Raw genomic sequence first — 24,598 nt, forward strand, 5'->3', positions numbered from 1 at the left:
AAATTTTCAAAAATCTAACTTATGTATAAAAATAGCAAAGTAAAATCTCAGGTAAAAATTATGTTGAGTTGTGTTATTCCAGATTTTGTTTTCAATCAAATCTCACCTCGATGTTAATCCTTCCGTCCAGTCGTTATCCACACTTATTCGATTGATGTTGTCAATTTCATTTTGATTTGTTGCTAAATCAATTATTTCGTTACCTACAAACAAAAAATAACAATTATTTAAAAAATTATAAATTTTCCTTTTTATATCAAAAGAATTGAATTTTTATATAATATTAAATACATTTAACTTACCCTTATACCAAAGGATATTCCCCAGTTCATGTGGTCCCTGAAGGATTTTACATGCAAGATTAATATCACTTCCTGTCTTAACATATAAATCAGTTGGGCCTGTGATCGTCGCTTTAAGTTCTACAAGTACAAAAATAAGAATTCACATTATTTTTAGTTAAATAAGACTGATAAAATTATTAAAAGTCAATAAAAGGCAAGAAATATTAAGATCAAAATCAGTTATTTATACAACAAACAAAACACCATTCAACTTTCAATATTTCATTCTAATGGTTAACTTACAAAGGATCTATTTTCTATTTTCCGCTCCTCAACACCAACTACAAAAGGTCTTAAAATAGAATTGCTTATATTTACAATTCAAAAGAATATTGAAAAAGCCTAAATACTTTGTTCTTTTTTTAACTTTTGATTTTATCCTTGTTCAGCGTTCAATCGTATTTACATTCAATTTCTTTTAATTCCATTCGTTTTCTTTGTTGTTTGCTCGGGCTTTTAAGAAAAACATTGTTCATCGTGAGAAAATAGAATTAACCAGGGTTAAAACGTTGTTGGAAATGTAAGCATCAAGCAGTCCTCTGATGTCCTCCCACACACACTCACAAAATACAATTAGAAAAATGGCAAAGTCGAAAAAGTAAGCTTACAAAAAAAAACAAGAAATAAATAAAAACAAGGATTCCAACTGATGGTTGTCCCTGTAACAAGCCTCGTGTAATGTTGGAGCCTCTGGGTCCATTGTCCGTCCATAACGTTGCTTTTTCCGTTTTCCTCATAACATCCTGGAGGGTGTTGAGCATGAAGAGTGTTGGTATATCTTTGGAGGACGGATTTATAGTGTGAGCGTGAATGTGGAAAGAAACTGGAAATTAATTTTTCTTTCTTTCATTTTCGAGAAAAAAGAAAGTGGAGAAAAAAAATATATTGCACCTCGGACAAACTGTTTTTTGTTTTTGTTTTTTCTTTTCTGTTTGTTTATTTTTTCATAGAGAATGCAGAAATAAATGAAAATGGTAGGTGGGCCCTGACATCCGGTCATGACGACTATACACAACTGTATGATGACGCTGGAAGATGTATGTATATGGAATGAAATTGAATGACTGTGTTGTAATTACCGGAGCGTGGTAAATTGTTGCTGGGATAACACTGTTGTTGTGTTGGCCTTCCTTTATCAAAGAGTGACCGGAAGTAATGATAAGGTGTAAGGAAATGTTTTTTTTTTGTTTGTTTCGTTTGTGTCTTTAGCCTTTTTTTGTTAATATTTATTGTATGAGTTTTCTCTGTAGGTTTGTGGGAAGGTAAAGTATACAAGTAGATATAACACAAAAGAGTAAAACTAAACCGGAAAATATTACAAAAACATCCGTGTGGCTTTAATTAAAGGGCAGTGTAATAATTATAATAAGGTCGATGCTTTCATGAATAAGAATGCGCAAATAAATATTAAATGATTAATGCATTACAGAAAAAAAAACATAAAGTAGAAGGTATGTTATTAAAGCCACTTACTTAAAAAGGATATAACGAATGATGAAAGTATTTCAGTTAATAATATATTTACATATAACATACATGTGTTTATTGACATTCCATAAGTACTTTAATTGATTAAATTAAATTTGTTGTATAAATATTTTGTAAATAATTCAAATACCACCGAATTTACATAAAATGTGGAAGTGTTTTGAAACAGCTCCCTTTAAATACTCTTATTTCAATGCATTTTTACTTTTTATGATAAATTTTTGAATATTAAAATTCTTAATTTTGATTTAAAAATATTACAAAAATTTACACTCCGTGATATTGAAAAGTAAACAAGATGGAGTAAGAGTCTGTAGGGAACCAGATTCTAGTCCTTACAACTCTCAACTATTCCTTTGTGTTTTAGGAATGGAGCGGACCAACAGTTCTTGTGCCGAATCCTAACTTTCCTAAGAACTTCCCATGATAAGAATATTACTACTCTTAGGCCGATTTCGTTTAGTTGAAGCTGAAAATAACTTGAGGATTTTTAGTATCAACTCGTAATTTTGATTTTGTTCACTCAAAGTTGACGTTTTTAATTGTCGATATTTAACTCTAGAGTTAATAAACTTTAGATTTTTATAACTCCAAAAAAAAAAATTAAGTTCAAAAACGAACATGGGTCTCGACATATTAATATCGTTTTCCTTTGGTAATTTTAATGTATGTAAATAGGAAAAGAATTTTCTTTAAGTTGGAATATTCTTATTTTAATTGATTGAAGAAAAAAAATAATCTTCGTTAAGTTTTTAATTTGTTTTAAAAACACTATTTTTTAAAACGGATGCAGCTAACGAATCAAATATTGAAACGAAAGTTTGGGTAACCCAAGCACCTGTAATACTTAGAAAACTAAAATTTTTGCAGGCAAACTGCATTTGTTGAGCCAATTCCAAAGAAGGCGAAACTTCTTTTCCCACAAATTATCGACTAATCGCACTAACGTCCCTTCTTTTCAAGGTCATGAAAACGCTGATTAATAAATATCTTGAGGAACGGAAGCTTCTTAATGGCCGGCAATACGGCTTTCGTAGCAATAGGTCCACTGGTGATCTCATGGTTCATCTTACCGAACAGTGAACAAATCTTTACATCGTTCTGGAGAAAGTAAGATTATTACACTTGTTTTTTCAAAAGCATTTGATAAAGTCTGGCATCTTGTTCTTTTATCTAAAATGCTTGCTTTTGGTATTGACGAATTTTTTCTTCGTTGGACTAGAAATTTTGATTCGAACCTTGTTTAAGACAGATTCAAGTCTGAAACCCATAATATAAATGCTGGTGTGCCCTAAAGCTCCGTTTTGTCTCCGACCTTTTTAATCATTTTTATTAATAATCTTCAGTCTGATACTTCTAATACAATACATTGTTTCGCTGACGATATCACTCTCAGCTTTTCATATTCGTTTCCAGACTCACAACCCTTTTCTTCGGATGTGGAGCTTGCAACGGCAAAATATGATAAGCTCTTTATATTCCGACCTACACAGCTTTGTACAAGGACGGATAAAGAACCACGTGGAATTTAATGCTGTCTTGAAAATCGCGACATCCTCGGAATATGCATCAGCAACTGCCTTTTGTGGAGTGATCATATACGCGATGTCGCCCAAAATGCCGCAAAATGTCTAGATTTTCTGAGAAGATGCAAGGGATTTCTCTCCCCTTCTGATCTGGCTACAATCTATAAAACTTATATACGTCCGAAACTTGAATATAACTCTCATCTCTGGGCTGGTGCTCCAGTAACTTATTCACGCCTCTTGGACAGTATTCAATCTCAATGAAGAGCTTTTAAAATTATTGGTGACATTAACATCGTCAATTCGTTTACATGATCGATGTTCAAGTGATGTAAGCAAATTTTTTGTCTCACCCTTTTTTACCGTTATTTAAATGGACTATGTCTGGTGAAATAGCCAGTTGCATTCTTTCCCTCAAACAATTTTACAGTGATACCCTCGCTTCTAGGAATGCCCATCAGTTTACCCTTGAGCTCAACTTTGGCCGTACTATGAAGTACAGAGATAAATTTGTTAGCCGTACTACGTGAATGTGGAATACCTTTATCTTTCCGTGTCATTGCAATGTTCAGGAATTCAAAATCAATACACACCGACACATCCAATCCAATCCTTCCCTCTTTTCTTAATGATTAAACTGTGTCTTTTGCATATTAAAGGTATACAAAACAAATTTCGACTTGCGTTCTAACCCTCGAGTTGTAATAAACTCTAAAGTTGATCAACTTGAAAGTTCGCCTTAAATTAAGCAATAGTAAAAAAATCGCCTGTAGAGGATTTATTAATTCTTCGTAAGAGGCAGTAGTGGCGAAAATAACTTTTAGGTGGAATAGCTGCCTGGATGGAACTCAACGATTTTGGCATGACGGTCTTTATATGGTCGGAAAATCGAGAGTTGCTTAAAATTTTGAATTCAAACCATAACCAACTTCAGATTTGTAAAATATCCTTAGTTTAAATACGAGTATAGGATAGGCAAAGATCAAGCAGTGAGGCAAAAGTACAGGCTGTTTAAACTTAAAAGGCTATACAACAGAATACTACTCTTTACGAAGCTATTGCTAATGACTCTTAAGAGCTTGTAAATTCACCTAAACTGCGAAAAACTTTAAACGGGTTGTTGTAAAACTTTCGATGGAAAAAAAAGCAGAAGCATCTTGTATCATAGTATTTCAATATGTTAAATATGTAAATAACTTTCTTCTCCTTCGCTGCTATAAGACAACTAATATTCCTAGAACTAATTAAATGGAGAAATTATTTCTGCAAAGGAAACATTTTTGTTTTTTTCCACTAGAACAACAAAATTTGAATACATAAAAAGGCGAAAAATTGTATGTTTTTCTCTCTTAGCTTCCATTTTTTTTTTCAAGTTGAGAAAATCCAAACTTTATCAACCGGGACTTCAAATTTTAAAGTTAAAAACTAAAACTTTAACTAAATAAAATGAAACGTCAAAAGTTGAACGTCCATGTCCATGGCATTATGATTGTTGGAAGATTTGGTAATGCACATGTTCACACTAGGATTTTTTATGTAAATGGGCTGGCGATTAATGACGTAACAGTAAATAATTAAACTTATTCTTAGGCAAAAGATCCTTGACAACATTTTGATTCAATAAAATAAAAATTACGCTAAAACTTTAATTATTCTCAAGTCATTCCAACAGGCAAATTATTTTCCATCAATTTTTGTAAGAAGTTTATGTAGATTACAATATGTATGGCCCCAAACAAAATGTTAACTTTAATTCTTAGTAGCTGCCATAGTAAAACAGCTTTTAATTTTTGTCTGCAAGGCCAAATATATTTAAAATCGATATTTTGAATTATTCTTAAAATGTGAACCTAACGAACTAAAAAAAAGCACGTATACGCCACAGTATATCCAGAGAAAAATTCTGATCTAACATTTCAGTATTTTCTAACTTTTCCACCTGAAACCCTTGAATATAGAGCCAAGAATCGTTAGAATTTAAAAATGTGTAAGCCTACTTTAAATTGCCTTTCAATTTCAACCGAAATCAATTTTATGATCCGATATTTCACCACATAAGCGCTTTAGGTACATTTGGTGGTTGAACACAATATTCAATACAAACAATAATATGAATCAATTTTCTTCAATGGCTAAAAATTTTGCGATATCTCACTTCCATTAGAAGCACACAACAACACAACGTGAATCAAAAATAAAATACAAAATTTACTCCAAATCTGTTTCAAGTTACTTTCACTGTAGAAACATTTTTTCCGTTTTTGTTTTGATTGGTTTTTGCTAACCCGCTGGGAATTCATCATCGAGCTCGCTTCTCTCATTCGAAAACTAAAATCAATAAATTTGATTGAATAAACAGGAATTTTATCAACAAAAACGTTTGCAATTGGGAATTCAAAAAATGAACGAACAACAACAACTGTATAAAGAACAAACCAATAAAATTTCAAATAGGGCAGACAGACAAAATAAATCGATTTCATTTTTAGATATAACATATTTTAAGAGCAAAACAAAACATTGTTCCCCTCGACTTTATATTTATTTTATTTTTACTTTTATTTTTTAAATGAATGAAAAGTGTAACAGCTATAGGTACTATATTGATATTTGAATCGAGGAACTGTTTTATTCGTTGCAATGAAAAATATTCCCAAAAGTATTTTTAAAGTGGATAAATCTGAATATTACTTTGCTATAAGTAAGCTTTAGTTAAAGTTGTGTGTAGATTTTACTGAAATGTTTCTGATTGTTCTCCGAAATAATGGAATATAGTTGAGAAGGTCAACAGGCAATGCAAATTTTGGTTTAAATTGAATAATTATTGTTCTAAGAAAATATGAATTCTAACTTGAAAGGTGCTTTTCTAACTTAGATAATTGAACTTAACTTGAAAAATAGAAATAAAATGTTAATTAATCATTCAATGCTAATACAGATATACCTATTTACATACGAATGAGTTGCCCTTATTGGAGGCTTTTATAAAGTTCAAGGAAAATTGATAAAAGAACTTTCCAAATGGATCTGATTTATTAAATAAATTTGAGTTTATACAAAACACAAATTGTAGTCGCAATACTTGAAGTATGTATATAACTCGAATAAAAATTGTTTTTTTTTTTATTTAAAAGAAACTCATTTTCTTAGTATTGTTGCATCCACAAAATTAAACTTTATTTATTTGATTAGCTTTTTAATGAGAACTCTCTAAAATTAAATGGGTTTACTAACCAAGTTAAAGAATATTAAAATGTGGATAACAGAAATTAAAATTTTAGCAAATTCATATTAAACCTTAGAGAATTTAGAACTTTGCGTATTTTTAGATCTCTAACATTTTGTGGCAGACTTATTAGTCAAGTTTTTTTTTTATAGCAGACGTTTGCTCCTAAGTCTTCTTAGTCTATGATATTCGAAAAAAATAATCTCTTAGGCTCTTGTATAGATGATAATTAGATTTATACCATCAAGAGTTTTTATTTTGCACAAAATTACTTATGCTTTCCCCCTCAACAAAATACAGGTGACACAATGTCAATAACAACATTTTCAAGGCTAAAGTCTTGGCTTTTATGTACTGATATTGTTTATTCCAGGCCGATAGAAAACCGTTCTCGTTTATAACTTTGTCTGGCTCTGAGTCGTAAACAATTACATTGCTGAGTTTTGTAGTTACCTCTATTGCCCTTTTTGTATCATCTACATCCCACGAAACCTTTTGAATAGTTCCTATAGACCCATTTACCAAACGTAGACTTACGTTTATATTTCTCAGTAATATGAAAGACACACAAATTTTTATATCAATTGTTATCACTAATCCCTCCTTCATTGGAGAAAATTTTGTATATAAACCTCATTGAAGAGAGTGGGCTTACACCACGCCTTCGAAATGTATATCTTCACAATTTTAATTTTTATTTTTCTCGATTCGCCTCGATTCCTGACACGGTGTTAAATTTCATCCATATTCAAGTATCAAAAGTTTTTTTTGTAAATGATAACATATAAATAAAAAGTGGGTGGATACAACGCCTATTGAGAATATATTCATACAAATAAAAATTAAATTGGGTGGCGCAACAATCCCTTGAGAACTAGGCCCTAGTGACTTACAACCTCCAAACATTCCTATATGGGAATACTGTTATCAAGAATGGAGGGGACCTAGAGTTTTAAGTCAAATCCGAACGGCTTCTTTGGAGAAAGCACTTTCCATGACAAGAATTACTGTTGGAGACTTTGTCAATTCCTCGAAAGAGGCATTACCCGTGAAAAAAGTTTAGATGTCATGGTTGGGTTAGGTTAAAGTGGCTGTCCAAGATGGAAACGGAAACACTTAGCCCAGTTTAATGGCCCACTGTGATACCACATGAATCTTGAGGCTTCGTCTTAAGCTCAATGGAACCAGTTTGAATCCCTAACGAAACGTGAGAAGCTGATTATGCTGATATGATATAGATCGTTTAGATCGTTAAAGAAGAATTATCCTAGGTAATTCTTGCGTTTTCGAGCCAGAGTAGGGCACGTACAGAGAAGATGAATATTTCCTCTTCTTCCACGTCTATAAAGATTCTGCAAAAGTCATTTGAGAATACGCCTGGTAGCGAGGCGTGCTTTCCTATTATACGGTGTCCGGTTATGACACCAATTATAGTGATACCACTAATGAGGTTACCCATGGGACAGTTATGAACTTAAACAAACCATTTCGTACTTTTAATAAAATTAAAGAGACGTTTTGTGTCAATCGTTGCCAGTTCACTGGTATTATCGAAGAAGGGATTACCGAGTAAGTTATTCCATCTAATGGAGAGTGCTGGACATGTACATAGAAGGTTTTGGACTGTTTGCTCTTCCTCCTCGTCCATGCAGTTTCTACAGAAGTCATTTGTGTAGACCCCTAGCCTCAGAGCTTGTCTTCCTATGAGGCAGTGTCCTGTAATTGCTCCAATTGTAGAGCTCAGGGATATCAAGCCTGCTGACCGTTTTAAGTCTATACTTGGCCATATTTGCTTGGTTGCTAGGCAGGTAGTACTCTGTGACCATCTAGCATTTGTTGATTCTAGAGCATAGTGTTGAAGAAGATATTTGCATGTAGCAAGTGGTGTTCCTATGTTATGTTTTTGTCTAACATAAGGCAGAAGTGTTCCGTTTTTGGAGAGCTCATCGGTTTTGCAATTTCCCGGAATGTCTCTGTGGCCCGGCACTCAAATGAGGTGACTATTAAACTGTTCCGTCATCTCATTCAGAAATGATCGACAATCGTGGACTATTTGAGAGTTTGTGGAGACAGACGTGAGAGATTTAAGAGTGGCTTGGCTGTCCGAAAAGATTCGTATATCCTTGCAAGATATAACGTTTTCTATGAGCCAGGATAGTGCTTCTTTAATCACAATTACTTCTGCCTGAAATACACTACATTGATTGGGAAGTCTATATGATTGACTGAGATTCAGTTGTTCAGAATATATACCACTTGCAACTCCGTGATTGGTCTTTGAACCGTCTGTATAGAAGTGTACCGCATCGTCTTTCAGGGGTCTCTCTTCTTCCCAGGAGGATCTTGAAGGGATTGACACATGGAAGCTTTTACCGAATACCATTTTTGGGGTGGTATAGTCTAATTGATCTGGGATATATGTGAAACAGTCTAGAATAGTAGTATGTCCAGTATTGTTACTGTTCCATTGAGAGGTGGCTCTAAGCCTTACACCTGAGTTGGCTGCCACCATTTTGGAGAAGATGTCAAGAGGTGTTAGGTTTAAAAGCACCTTCAGTGCTGCGGTTGGTGTTGAGCGAGGTGCTCTTGTTTGGAATTTGATGAGCTTATTAGATTTACCAACTTGTCTAGTGCAGTCCACCATACGACAGCTCCATAAATGAATAGTGGTCGGATTACCGAAGTCCATAGTGTGTTATTTTTGGGGAGAAGCCCCATTTTGATCCTATGGCCTTTTTACAAGTAAAAAGCGCTACAGCAGCCTTTTTTACTCTTTCATCAATTTTTGCCTTCCAATTTAGTTTTTTGGTATTCCATTAATCTTGGGTGGGCTAATCTGAGGAATTGAATATCTTCTCGAAAAGAGTATTTATTTTGTTTTATGTGGATTGAAGTTTAAGTCACATTGCTTAGCCCATTTCGTTAGAGTATTTAAGGCATTTTGTAGTAGTTCCTAGAGAACTTGGGGGTCCTTCCCAGATACAGATATTGCAACGTGTCGTCAGCATAGGCTATCACCCTGAAACCCTCTGCTTCCAATGATGTTAGTAGGTCGTTTACTACCATGTTCCATAAAAGAGGCGAAATGACCCCACCTTGGGGGGTGCCTCGATCCAACGATCTGGTGGTAATAAAACTTCTCATGCTAGAAGTTATTGTCCTGCTTTTGAGCATGAGACTTATTAGACCTTATAAGACCTTTGGCATAACACTCCAACGCACTAACCATCATGATACGTGTACTTGAGGATATATTCGCAGATGTTTTATTTCTACCTTTTAATATGCATCAATCATTCCACTTTGGTAAATTTCATCATTCTTAAAGAATTAGAAGTATTTCATATAGACGATACCATAACTAAAAGAAAAGTAGGCGGATACCACGCCCAGTTGGTGTATATCCCCATATCTTCGGTTTTGGGCTTTCTATGCACATTTTTGCTAGATTTTAAGATTCTTCGATGTCGGAAATTACTTTATAATTTTGATGTTCTTTCAGTAAGTTACGTTACGGTTCCTTGGTTCTTTGAAAAGCTTTATTTTAAAAATCTCCATGTCCAAATGATGACATCAACTTAAATTTAATTGTATTCTGAATTTGTTACCGTTGAACTTAGTTGTCATTAATTTTTGAAAAATAAGCATTGCTTAGTAATAAAAACAATAATATTTTAATATTTTTACCACAAAATTGGTTTTATCTTAAGAACAATTTTACACTACGATGTATGTCATTTTTGACTTTCATTAAAACAAAAACATCAGACCATTTTTGTACTAAAATATGACAAAACTTAATGCCCAAAATTCGAAAAAATATTTGTCACTATGAAACTATACTAATATTATAAAGCTGAAGAGTTTGTTTGTTTGTTTCTTCGTTTGTTTGTTTGTTTCCTCGTTTGTTTGTTTGTTTGAACGCTATAATCTCAGGAACAGGTGTTCTGACTTGAAAAGTTCTTTAAGTGTATTGATACCCCATTATTATGAGAAAGGCTATAGTCTATATAATATCTTGTTAAAATTAATTTTGCCTGTTTTCGATTTTAAATTGAGCTTTATAAAGTTAAAAGACAGTTTTATAAAAAAGGATATGGTGCTCAAACCTTTGTGGTGACTTGACGAAATAAATATTGATTGACTTCTCTTGAAAAATACTAGATTGCTTAAAATTGAAATGAAACTCCTTTATTGAAAACCCCTATTTTTGGCAAATTTTCAAAAAAAACTAATTTCAAGGCAAATATTGACTTTTGGTTCCAAAACTCTAACTCTTAGCTTCGAAATTTTAAGAAACCATATAAAGGAGTTGTTTTCTCTGTTTTTTTTTTGCATCAATATCTTTTACGGCAACCGTACAGTCGACTCCACTTTATTGGAACAAAAACAAAAATGAAATTAAAATTTATTGCAAGTAAAATTTTCATATGAACAAACTTTGTTGGCCCTCAAGCAAACTTAAAACAAAAATCATATAATTGTGATAATTTCAAGGATTTGAATGATCAAATGATTTGCCGAAGGAATGTTATTTTATATTAAGGATGTTCTCCAATAAACCGATTGTAGTTGACAAAAATAGAGATAATTTTTTTTCATTTAAGCCGAATCGACTGTGTTTCTATTTCTATAGCATGAAAGAAACAAACACTTTGAATTTCATTGAAAATAGTTTTCCTTCATCCTTATGAAGATATTTTCTTCGTTTTTTTTCTATCTAATCAATTTAAGGAGGACACTAGGATAGTGAACAAACAATTAGCAGTTAAAAGTTTCTTCGGAACTAAACTATATCGTCCTTTATAACAGAACTATATGTGTGTGTTTTCAATTTCAATCCCTTAACATTTTTTTTTGTCAGTTCTTTGCCTTTCTACTTTTGTATACATCAGAACAGTATCTAGATGTAATATCTAGTATCATAGTATCGCTCCGTTCCGATTGTAGTTCATCATGCAATTAGATAAAAGTAAAAGCATCAGCGCAAGTAATTCCAGTTTGAAGTACACCTTCATAGACATCAGAGTAGAGCAGCAGGGCATAGACAGACGAGACGTACTCAACTCGTACTTTTCTAAAGAAGCTAGATACTCTTTAGGTATATATATAAAAAGACACATCAGAGGAAGTATTTAGAAAAAAGTGTAATTAGTTTGAAAGAAAGGAAGTAAAGAAAAAGTTATCTGGTCTGGTAGCGGTATAGGTATTCCTTCAACTATGCTGTGCTGGGTGAAATTGTGTTGCTTTCTATGTCTGTGTCAAGGGTTGGATTTTTATACAAAAGCGAAACGAACTAATTGCAACATTGAAGGGTGAACCTTTTAGAAAAAAATAAGAGTTTTATTTTGTATCCTTTTTTTTAAAGTTTAGTTTTCCTTTGAAACTCTTTGCATTGTCGCTTTTCTATATCTTCTTTTTTTTACAGTTCTTTGTAAGGAACACGTCAGTGACCCAATCAATCACTCTTTCTATTGTCAGTTGAAAGGACAAGTAACGGAAAAAAAATAAAATACTCAAGTAAATGAGGATGTCTTTCGTGTCTTTTTTTAAGGATCTTCTTTATATCTACTCATATGATACTCGGTCTTGAACTCAGTTTGAACTCGCACCATACCTAGTTTATATTTTTTGGGAGATGATACCTTGTTGTACTCATCATGTTGTAATCCCTCTGGAAGCTGTGATGATGTGATGGAATGTTGTTTTCGTGTGATAAGTGAGTTGACAAATTTCATTGTGTTGGATGACATTAAGTGAAATTGATTGAACACAGTGATTTATGAGCTAAAAATATTTGATTTTTTTTTAATATCGGTTAGGTTTATAATGCTTAAGCTGAGATTTTTTAAGTTAGGTCTTCTCACTGACGATTTGAAAGGAGTGGATCCACTTAAAAAAACAAATTACTTCGGTCATTGGACAAAATTCAATGAGTTCAAAAAGTTTTTCATTTGAACAGAAAAATGATTTATTTGTCTTACTTTTATTTTATTTACTTTGTTTATAGTGTTGGTTTTTTTTACACAAGAAGACAGTTTTTAAGCAAGGAAACATTTTGTAATTTTGGAATCAAAAATGGGCACTATATAAATTTCATGTCCATGATACCTTTACAATGTGGGGACACTTTTTTATCAAGCACCTTAAATTTTAAAAATTTTCGACTTATTAATAAAGCTCTTCTTTATCTGGAAAAAATCGTTAGATCTGTTTTTTTTTCAATAAATGTACATGCCATTTACTTGCAACATACGTACAGTTCAGAAGATTCTCCGTAAGTTGAATTCTCAGGGAACCACAATTGTTCGAGTTGAAGAGATGTTTTAGCAAAGTTCAGGGTACAATTAGGCGATGTGTAGTCCTTTTTAAAATGTTGTTTGGTAAAAACTAAATGCTTCAAAAAAATTAAATAAATATACGGCTTGTTCTAATATTATACCGCTGCTGTGATTTCTGACCATATTGAGGAAAGAGTGTATCGCAGAATGCCAAAATCTTTCGCAATTTTTATAATTTCGAAATCTAGTTTTTTTAACTTGTTGCAATGGTCAGAACCAACTGAGAACAATCCCAAGAATGGGCAGTTTTGAATTAAAAGAAACAAGATAAACAATTCGACTTTAGAAGAAAAAAATGGTACGGAAGTAAGAACAAATTGTTCGAGTAAGAGAAATAACATCGTCTAAGGGAATTGTTTTTGTAGAAAAACTGAAGTGAATGACAGAAAAAATGCTAACATTTTCAAGGAGAGTTGGACTTATGTATGATTCGACTAAGGGAGAGTCAACTGTTTATAGTAAGTTTAGCATTCGTTAGAAGATTTGAACTGGAGATTTTAATCAAACGTGACATTACGAAGCCGAAAATAGTTGTTGCGCGATTCCACCGTCTGTCTGTCCTAGGCCCAACAGCCTAAACCATTAGGTCGACTGATTCAAGCTTGAAACTCAAGATATGTAGGCAGATTTGCGTTATGTATTTTTTTAGACCAAAAATAACAGTAGCCCCCACACAATTTTTCGTAAAAAAAAATTACAATTTAATTTATTTTGAAAAAAAAACGAACCGATTAATTTTTAATACATTTTTCTTAAGTTGATTTCCTTTGATACAAAAAAATACATACTTTTTATTGCTCCAGAAGGTTGACTCCTACAGAACCTTTATTTTTTTTAAATTTTGACAAGAACGAACGAATCAATTTAAATAATTTTTTAAATCATCATAAATTATACAAAATGTCTAATTTGTATTTCAAATCAAATGGGGTGGCACAACAGTCCGTTGTGAACCAGGGCCTAGTGACTTACAACTCTCAACCATTCCTGTGTGCGAGTACTGTTGTCAGGAATGGAGGGGACCTACAATTTAAGGCCGAATCCGAACGGCTAATTTGAGAAAGCACTTTTTCATGACAAGAATTACTCTTGAAGGAATTGTCAATTCCTCGCAAGAGGCAGTACCTGCGAAAATTAATTTTTTTAAATTAAGGTGGCACAGGCAGGGATTGAACCCAAGACCCCTTGCATGACAGTCCAACGCACTAACCATCATGCCACGGATACTACATATTTTTTTTATTTGCATTTATAAAAAAAAAATTTATATTTTTTTTTCAAAATTCGTTATCTCAATAACTGGTCAACGACTCTTGATGAAAAAAAAGTGGGAAATAATTTATTTATTTAGCTTAATACAAGCTATAACTTAACTTAACTTAACACTAACTTAACAAATTTTATTTTATTTTTAGTTCTTGTTAAGAAAAGCTCTTTAATGTACAAGAACTTACAATTTTGATCTTATAAGACCTAAAATTAAAAGGGACGAGGAATTCGGACTCAAAAAGGGAAAAAGTAAAGGGTATCCTTCAGATGGAATTAGGAAATATTAAAGTCGAAGACTAGCATAGCAGCGTTGCAGTGACGAAGATTGCTGGACATTAGTTCAAAGTGCCCGTAATTAGTGCGGTGATGAGGGATATAGAAAAGGGAGACAGATCGGATATTTCGAGGGTTGGCGTTAAGATGAATATAACTCAGGAGTGCCGGGGAATCTATATTGCCCATTAACAATATTGGTGAGCAAATATTGAATCAATGTTTTTGCGTCTAATATATTAGGGCTGCAAACTTATCAGTTTTGGTCGATCAGCATAAGGAGGCAAGTGGGATGTATCATCCCAGGAAAGGCCACGGAAGACAAATCGAACAAAACGTCTTTGAACATTTTCAATTCTGAGTGAATTATTTTCATAAAAGGGAAACCATACTTGCTTATGCATGTTTAAGATGAGGACGGACTAGGGAAATGTAAAGCGCTTTAGTTACATGAGGGTTGGAAAAGTCTTTTGACCATCTTTTAATAAAACCGAGAGATCTTTTAGCTTTATTAGTAATTTGGTCAAAATGGGAATGGAAATTTAGGTGTTTGTCACACATAATACCAAGATCTCTACCGTTGACGGCGTCATTCAAGAAGTAGAAAACTCTTTGAGATGGGATTTGTTTGCGCGAATAGGACATTTGTTTACATTCACCTACATTTAACTCTAGGAAATTATGCATGCACCAAACAAAAAAGATATTAAGATCATTTTGTAAAACTAAGGAATCAGTAAAGATAATCTTAAAAATATTCTCATCATCCGCAAACATTAGGATATCTGAGTTTTTTTATTTAAGATGGATATCGTTAACAGATAAGACAAAGAGAAGGGTGCCAATGTGACTACCTTGTGGGACGCCAGAAATTGCATGTATGGGACTGGAGACTGAGTAACGAAACAAACTCTATAAGTTCTATTGGCAAGGTAGAAGCTTATCCAGTTTATAAACATAGATGGAAAGCCTAGGGCTTTAAGTTTGAGATAAGTTTTCTTATGGGATATTTTATCAAAGACTTTGTTGTAATCAGCGTATACAACATCAAATTTATAACCATTCTCAAGGGCTGACAAACTTTTGAAATAAATTCAATTAAGTTAGTTGTAGGGGATCTACCTCTAAGAAAACCATGTTGAGCGGGGCCAATAAGGGCTTGCAATGGAAATAAACGGAATCATAAACTAAGCTTTCAAAAAGTTTTGGAATGTATGAAAGTTTCGTAATAGGTCTATAATTGTTAATTTCAGTGTTATTGCCTTGTTTACGAATATAAATTAATCTTTTCATATATGAAAGAGAGAATTCAAAGAATGAAGTTAGAGACTTTGACAGAGAATGCCTACATTTTTTAGAACAACTGATAGGACGCCATCAGGACCAGGGCTAAAGTTTTCTTTGAGGCTTACGATTTTGGCAAGTACCATTTCTTTAGTTATTGTAAAAGATGAAAGAGAGGCTTGAGTGCAACCATCTAAATAACTAAAATAGTGTGGATCAGGAGCATGAAGATGTTCATAAGCACTAAGTAACATCATACGAACAATATTTTAAAGGAATAATTTAAAATTTTATATGTAAAATATTAATTATAAAAAAAAGCTCTAACGATTTTCGAAACAAAATAATATTTCTGTTTTTGAATATTTTTTTAAATCTCAATATAAAAGTACTATTCTACAATAGTCTTTTTGGGTACAAAAAAAAGTTCGTGTGATTTAGTCATGCATATTATTAACATATTAACTATCTTAATATATTTGAAAAATAGCATTTGATATTCAAATATGACCTTCAGAAGGTAGAGAAGTCAAAAAACTGTGTCACGGCAATTTGGTCCGTCCTCCTTTTCTAGTTTCTACTTCCTAATTGGATACTTTAAACTTTGAAATCGAAGTTTTAAGTAATTTGACATTTTTAAAAATTTGTTTTAGGACCAAAAAACTAGTTTCCATGTAATTTTTTTAGTCAAAATCGGATTTCGTATTTTCTCAAAAACAGCCAGATAAATTTGTATTGTAAATGTGTTGATCTTTTCATCTTTCAATAAAAATCAATATATTGCTACATTGAAGTGCTTCTTAATTTTATCAGAAACTAGTGAACCGAAAAAAATATAAGATTTTTCTGAACAGGAATGAATATTGTGTAGATCAGGAGCACAAAAAAAATATTTATATTTTATTTAAAATCAATATCTTGAGAATGGATCAAAATTTTAAAAGGCCTAAGCTTTGACCACTTCTCTCACCAATTAGGGTCTTATGTCAGCAATAATGTGCCGAATAATCTCTTTCAAAACGTTTATCCTCTAGGTTTTATCTTTGTAGACAAGCGACTTCACAAAACCCCATACAAGTCCGAAGTTGTTGAATCGCACAACCAAAAGTTGCCTTAAATATATTGATAAATGGATATTTCGCGTAAGCCGAATAATTTTGTGAATAAATTTGCACGATTTTTAAACGTCGGTCAGGTTTAAAGCACTTTGAAAAGACGAACTAAACAAAAATATTTGCAAATTAAATACCACAAGTCCAAAAAACACTTGTTTAAAACAATTAACTTAGAAAAAAATAACTTCAGAGAACTTATTTGAAAAGCAAGTTCTTGCGGCTTTATCATGTATTTTGTTAAATTACAAATACAAATCTCGAAAGTTTTAAATATTCGCCAAAAATATTTTGAAATTAATTTTTGTAGTTATTGAAATCGAGTTTTGTGCACTTGTGCAAAGGACATGGTTACATTGTTCATATGCTTCGCATGATCCTATATTTTATGGGACTCCCCAGCATAATTACAATTTGTAAACATCATTTATCGTGGAAATGCAGAATTCCCAAATCTAATATCTTCTCTCGTTTAGTTCTCGATAGATTTTATAACTACTTTTGGAACTCAAGCTATACAACTTCAAGTTTCACTTTACAATGTTAAATAAATGTTGCCCTTCTCTTTCCTGATAAGAAAATTGAAACAAATGTAAGAATCAATTATAAATTGACACATGTATTTATTATCCCTTAAATAAAATCAATCTATAAACTTGCAAATTCTATGGCTCTATAACCATGACGATGACACAGCAAACTGCATACACACAGTAATATTTCTTGTATAACTATAAGATTTAAATTATTTCTATCACGGTCTAAACAATTCATTTCCTAGTTTTCAATTACTTCCATACTCTCATTCAGATTTTAATTTAAATTTCGACAAAATTGAAATTTTATACTGAACCACTTCTGTGTCCCTTTTCTTCCCAGGAGTTTTCTAAAGCATTCCCTTTACTTCTTTCTGACCTCTTTTACCCTAAAAACACGATAGAGAAATAAACGAACTAATCAGAAAACTAAAGTCATCGAATCTCAAGTACGAGTACTATACATATATTAAGAGTGCCTGTCTATATTACTTTTACAAAGTACTGAGCAAAGAATTAATTAAATTTCGAATTCCATTATTTTTTGGGGTTACTTTTAGTATACCTTATACCTCTAGTACCTTCGTACTACACCAATAACTTTCTATACTTCTAAGTTTTTAAGTGATGCTCTTTTTGGGTTGATTTAAATTCCTTTTTACATAATGTCAGTGTGTGTGTGTGTTTGATTTTGTGAGGTAAAAACTAATAGCTTTGGATTTCTTTAAATCCAAAAACAAAAACATTTAGATAAAAGAAAAGATAGGAGGTATCTACTATAATCTTCAGAAACTTTGGCTCGAAATGTATATACGTCCGATGAAATTTAAATTGAATTCTATCTTAAGGTGTATCTGATGCTTTATGCATATAGAATACAACTCGTATCTATATTCATAAATCCTTTTAATAAATTTGGAAATATTTTATAAAGTATCCAATAATCTCACTGAATGTAAATAAATGCAAACTACATTCGAGTGTAAGGAATACTTAAGACAATAACAAATACTCTCAAAGGCAAACATCAAAAAGTATAAATAAGAGAAATTCTAAACACGCAGGATGTTGCAGATGCACATCATCAGAAGGACCTGTGGAACTCGAACTACCTATTTTTATATTCAATTGGGATGTGAGTCTTGTGAAGCTGTCATTATTTTCTGTACATGGATATTTTTCATATGTGAGACCAGAAGTGCAAGAGAATACTCGTATATGCAGCCAGATCCTCTACTGGCTTTCCTATCTTTTGGATAATATTTTATGTTATGACTTTAATACGATGTAATATATTTCAGGATGTGCTAAGGTTTGGATATCAACGTGGCTACACTTAAATATGGTGTCAGTTTTGTGTTGTTCTGATCTTTCCTTTTGAACTCTTTTACATACAACCTGCATGCATCGTTTTTTGAAGATGAATTGTGGATTTCAATTGATTGATATTCTAGAATAAGTCATATTGAACGGTGTTGGGTGAAAGATAAAGATTGTCGAACAGGGCTGCACTTGCTTCTTTTTTTTTTGAATTTTTTTTTTTTGTTGCATGAAACGCTAGTACTATTAATTATGGAGTTATTTTCTCTGTGCATATGGAAGTTTGAAGGTTTCTACTTTCAATTAGCTGATGATCGTCATAACTATACTTTCAAGTTTAAATAACACATCTTACTTATTTTGACAACTTTATTTCAAAAATTTAGTACAACCGGGTTTTTGAGTGGGCTGGAAATCCTAGTACGAGAATATGGTGTTAAGGAGTTATTGAGCGTGAAATGTTACAGTTCTTTTCAAATCTCGCAATTCACCTTATTTAACGTTTCAAGCTCCCAGGAGGCCAAAATCAAATAAGTGAACATTTATAAATCCCTATTGGTGCTCTTAAAAACTTCGACCTGATGATTTTTGTATTAAGTGAAACTAGAATTTGAATAATTTCGAAAAGTATGCAATACAAAAATCGAGTTTAAAGATTTGTTTGTGTAGGTATTATTGGTAAGACAATAAACCACGTTAATGGCATTTTTGCAGCTTTGCATGCCTGATGCAAAACTATCAATTCAGTAATTTCAAAATAGTGTTCGATTTTGAAAAATGTAAAATATTTATTATTTTACTTAGAAAACAATTTTCAAATTTTTTGAAGTATTACGTGAGGTTATGTAAATAAAATAAATTGGGCGGCGCAACAGTCTGTTGAGAACTAGGGCCTAGTGACTTACAACTCTCAACAATTCCTGGGGACCTACAGTTTATGTGCCGAATTCGAACGGCTAATTTGAGAAAGCACTTTTCATGACAAGTGTTACTCTTGGAGAATTTGTCAATTCTTCGCAAGAGGCAGTACCCGTGAAAAGAGTTAAGTTGGCATAGGCAGGGATCGAACCCAAGACCTGTGGCAAGACAGTCCAACGCACTAACAATCATGCCACGGGTACTACGTGAGCTTATATGAAAATATTTTAAAATTCTGTACGAAAAAAATGAATTTTATAAGTCATTATTCGTCGTACAAATTTTTTTTAAAGTTTAAGTGATATTTTGACATTTCTCGAAATTTCAAGGTTCCTCGATTCTATATCAAATTGTTTTAAAGGGATGTCTGTACTATACGTACATAATTCAAGAACATTTTTTACAAATTATAAAAAACAACAAATTTGAGTGCATATCTTTTTAAAATAAACGTGAAAAAAATGGTTAACCCCAAATATCTCTGAAAATTAAGCTAGCGGCTTCAATTAATTGTATAGTGTTCTAACTTGGTATGAATTCTTAATCATTTTAAAGGACGGCTCTTTATGAATCAAAAATATTGTAAAATTACGATTTTTACACCTGTGATTTTTTTTTGAAAAATCAGACTGACAGTTTTTTGGAATGGAATATGAACCTTTGAAAGCTCTTTAAAGTTGTTAAAAAGTAATTGTGATGTCTAATTGACATAATCAAATGCTATAACCAGAGAGATATTTGGGTTTTGACTGCTGGCGTTAAAATATTAGTGGACGTGTAGAACGAAGAACATCTCGAAGAAACACTTGACCATGGTTCTGCACTGAATTATCCTGCATTGATCACATCAACACCTCGTGTTGAATACCTTTCATCACTTCACCTGCTGTTCATCTATTTTGAAAAGGTTTTTGACAGCGTCAACAATGAGTTTGTCAAGCTTGCTTTGCGGAGAAGGAGTTCGAAATTCAAAGTAGATTCAGACAGGGCTTCATACTGTCACCAATTCTTTTCTTATTGGTAATCAGTAATGCGCTGCAGGCGGCCTTGAGAGGCAACGAAGAAATAAGATGGACTCTAACAACAGACCAAAACATCTAGATTACGCAGACTATGTATGCTGGCTATCTCATAAGATAATGTATCTCCATCAAATGGCTACAAAGGTGGAGAGGTTCGGTTAGGTTGGAGTGGCTGTCCAGATGTCATTGACGCACGTAGACCTCAAGGGTCCACTAATGAGGCTACTCATGGGAGAGTAATGAACTTAAACAAACCATTTCATACTTTTAATAAAGTAAGAGAGGCGGTTTGTGTCAATCGTTGCCAGTTCACTGGTATTTTCGAAGAAGGGATTACCGAGAAAGTTATTCCTTCTAATGGAGAGTGCTGGACATGTACATAGAAGGTGTTGGACTGTTTTCTCTTCATTTGTGTAGACCCCTAGCCTCAGAGCATGTCTTCCTATGAGGCAGTGTCCTGTTATTACTCTAATTGTAGAGCTTATACTTTGTCTGCTCAGTAATATCAAGCATTTTGACCGTTTTAAGTCTATACTTGGCCATATTTGCTTGGTTGCTAGTCAGGTGGTACTCTGTGACCATCTAGAATTTGTTGATTCTAGAGCATATTGTTTGAGAAGATATTTGCATGTAGCAAGTGGTGTTCCTATGTTATGTTTTTGTCTAACATTAGTTCGGCTTTGCAATTTTCCGGAATGTCTCTGTGGCCCGGCACCCAAATGAGGTGAATAATAAACTGTTCCGTCATCTCATTCAGAGATGATCGACAATCTTGGACTATTTGAGAGTTTGTGGAGACAGACGCGAGAAATTTCCGAGAAGATTTGTATATTCTTGCAAGATATAACGTTTTCTTTGAGACAGTATAGTGCTTCTTTAATCGCCATTACTTCTGTCTGGAATACACTACATTGATTGGGAAGTCTATAGGATAGACTGAGATTCAGTTGTTCTGAAAAGATACCAATTCCAACTCCGTGATCGGTCTTTGAACCGTCTGTATAGAAGTGTACCGCATCGTCTTCCAGGGGTCTCTCTTCTTCCCAGGAGGATCTTGAAGGGATGGACACATGGAGCTTTTACCAAATATCATTTTTGGGGTGGTATAGTCTAAGTGATCTAGGATAGATCTTAAACTGTCTAAAATAGGAGTATTTCCAGTATTGTTACTGTTCCATTGAGAGGTGGCTCTAAGCCTCGCACATGAGTTGGCTGCCACCATTTTGGAGAAGAGGTCAAGAGATTATAGGTTTAAAAGCACGTTGCGGTTGGTGTTGACCGAATTGCTCCTGTGATGCACAGGAGAGACAAGCAGACATTTAAGGGCTGATAATCCATACGGGAGAAACTAAGATGTTTAGCCTGGTAGCCTCCCACATTTTTCTCTGATGAGAGTTTTCAATATCTTGAAAGTATGATCTCTACTGAAAGAGGCACTGAAGAATATATCAGTAGCTGTAATGTTTTAAAAAATACCTCTCTTAATTGGAAGGCAAAGTTACGACTGTTAAGCTCAAACGTCACGTCGGATCATTGGTGTAATAGGGTTGGAGCATCTGGAAAATAACTGCAACGATTACCAAAAACTGCAGACCTTTTGAAATAGGTGTCAAGGAAACATCTTTGGGATTATATAATTCAATCGTGTATTCAATGAAGAACTTTATATGATCACGGGTAGTAACTAATTAACACAATTATAGGAAAGCGCCAGTGGCAGTTGATTGGACAGGGACACACATAGAATGCAGTAGAATTTACTCATTCAAGAAGGCAGAAGAGTTGGTAGAAGGAAAAAGTAATGTCAAGGAAGAATAGTAGAGATTGAGAAAGAGCTGGACGAAGCTAACACATCAATGGGAACCATACAAGATGGCTCAAAGGAGTAGACGCCATATGCCTCGCTAGGAACCACCCACGGCTACAATTCCATTTTTAATGTAAGCTTCTTGTAAAATGATTTTAAATTAATGCATTAATCTACATAAATCCATAACGTTTTTTTTTTCAAATAAAAACGAAAACAAAATTTAAAAAACTGTTCACATTTTTCGAAATCTAAGAAAATGCTTTGACAGTTTGGAAAACTGATGCAATTTTCTAAATTATCTTAAATTTAAATACGCACTAACTCACTAACAGTAGCTTTGAGTTCGAGTGTATGGTTGATATTCATAGATACAGTGCAGAGATCGATTATTCGACAGGTTTTTCGACTTTAAAAACTGCAGTAAAGTATAAAATAAAAACCAAACTAGCATTTTTTGTATATCTGCAAACGAACGAGAAAGTTTTAAAATTCTAACACCAGACCCAAAAAACCTTGATCAATAACCTAAAACCCATGGATATTTGTATTTATTTTTAGTATATAAATAAAGATCCAAGGAACCTAAAAAAAAACAAGCTTCCTTTGGATTAATCATTCAAATCTAAAATCAATTTTATTCGAAATATCTTACAAGTGTTAAGGTATATAAAATATGAAACGAAAATAACTCATGCAAAAAAGGGGCCTCCTCAAAAAACAAGTTCCATAAAGACAACCCTGATATACCAATACCCAAACTTAAGTTATCCTTAAGCAAAATACGAGAGATACGATAAGGTACTCGTAGGTATAAAGTATAGCATAGCTAGCCGTAAAATGTGAGTGAGTGTGGATTTCCTTGAAGACGATAGATGCCAGATGCCATGACTGTGAAACGTTATTTCCATAAATTCTTAAGATATCAACTTCATACCCGTCGAGAAGTGAATACGAAATTCGAGAGATTTTTGAATTGATGTTTGAATGCAACAGGACATAGCCACATAGCTATCTAGATACTTTACCCTATTCCTTTTCGTTTTCTTCACTCAGTCTTTGAATGTTAGAAAAGTTATACTCGTATTTGTATATAACTGCAGCAGCAAAAAAAAGAAAAAACAAAAAATGCCTTCAAGGATGAACGATTTAATGCAGGAAATGTGTATGCGAGCTTTATTCCCCCGCCTAAACAGAACAGAAGAAGAACTAAAGATGTCAATAAGAAAAACGGAAATGTTTTTGCATTATCATGATTGAGGATGAATTGAATGCGCTTAAGGCTTCCAATTGAAAATTTACCACGAAAAATGGAATTCCTTAACATCGAAGACCTTCTTCCGCTTATGCATCAGCAAGAGAAGAGAGTATATATGTATGGGTAAAATATTTGAAGTAAAAAAATAAGAAAAAAAAAATAGAAAGGGTATAAAGAGAATAATGGATATAAAATGAACTTACTATGTAAGGATGTGTAGGTACTCGGATAATATCTCTTGTTGCATTGTTATTTTCAGATAATGTTACTTTTATTATCCCATTAATATCAAGATGGTCCTTTTTCTAAGGACATCGTCCTTTTCTGAACCAAATACGAATAGACGCTAGGTGAAATGGAATCGAAGCATAAAAATAGTGAGCATGAAACATAACAGCTGCTGCGCTTTTTATTTTATTGAGGCACTGTTTTTGAAATTTTTAAGCAAAAAAAAACATAGGTCAGCCTTATTTTTTTTATCAAAAGAACATGTTTTATTGTAGGACATTAAAACACGAACGAGGTTTTAAGAACAAAGCTTGTTAAGTTGAATTCATTGTTATTGAAGATGCAACTTTTTATTGCTTTGTAGTGTTTGTTTCTCCAACTTGAAAAATTCTTTTAATTTTAGATCACCCATTTTTTGAAGAAGAAGAAGCCATAGGATCCATATCGTCACACTAAGACTAATAAAAGCGGAAGACGAATATAGAATGTTTAAAATTTGGAGAACTTTTGTTTTCCTTTGAGAGAAACGGAAATGGTAAACATTTTTTAAACCAACCTATGACAGAATTGTTCCCCTTTTATAGTTCGAAAAAAATATGTGGCGGCAAAGCGTCTATCTTTATAAGTTGGTTAACTAAATAGGTAA

General features: G+C 33.0%; 1 protein-coding gene across 1 annotated transcript in view; it reads right to left on the reverse strand.

Annotated features, from left to right (window-relative positions):
* Window positions 1-102: 102 nt before the first annotated feature.
* The window catches only part of LOC129950424 (zwei Ig domain protein zig-8), a 358,168-nt gene continuing 333,672 nt past the window's right edge, over window positions 103-24,598 (reverse strand). Inside the window, exons 5-6 of the mRNA XM_056062365.1 lie at window positions 303-422; window positions 103-203 (exon numbers count right to left, since the gene is read on the reverse strand). Coding sequence (XP_055918340.1) covers window positions 103-203; window positions 303-422 — 221 coding nt within the window. The remainder of the gene's footprint in view (window positions 204-302; window positions 423-24,598) is intronic.

Source organism: Eupeodes corollae, chromosome 3 (assembly GCF_945859685.1).
Source record: "Eupeodes corollae chromosome 3, idEupCoro1.1, whole genome shotgun sequence".
Taxonomy (NCBI): domain Eukaryota; kingdom Metazoa; phylum Arthropoda; class Insecta; order Diptera; family Syrphidae; genus Eupeodes; species Eupeodes corollae.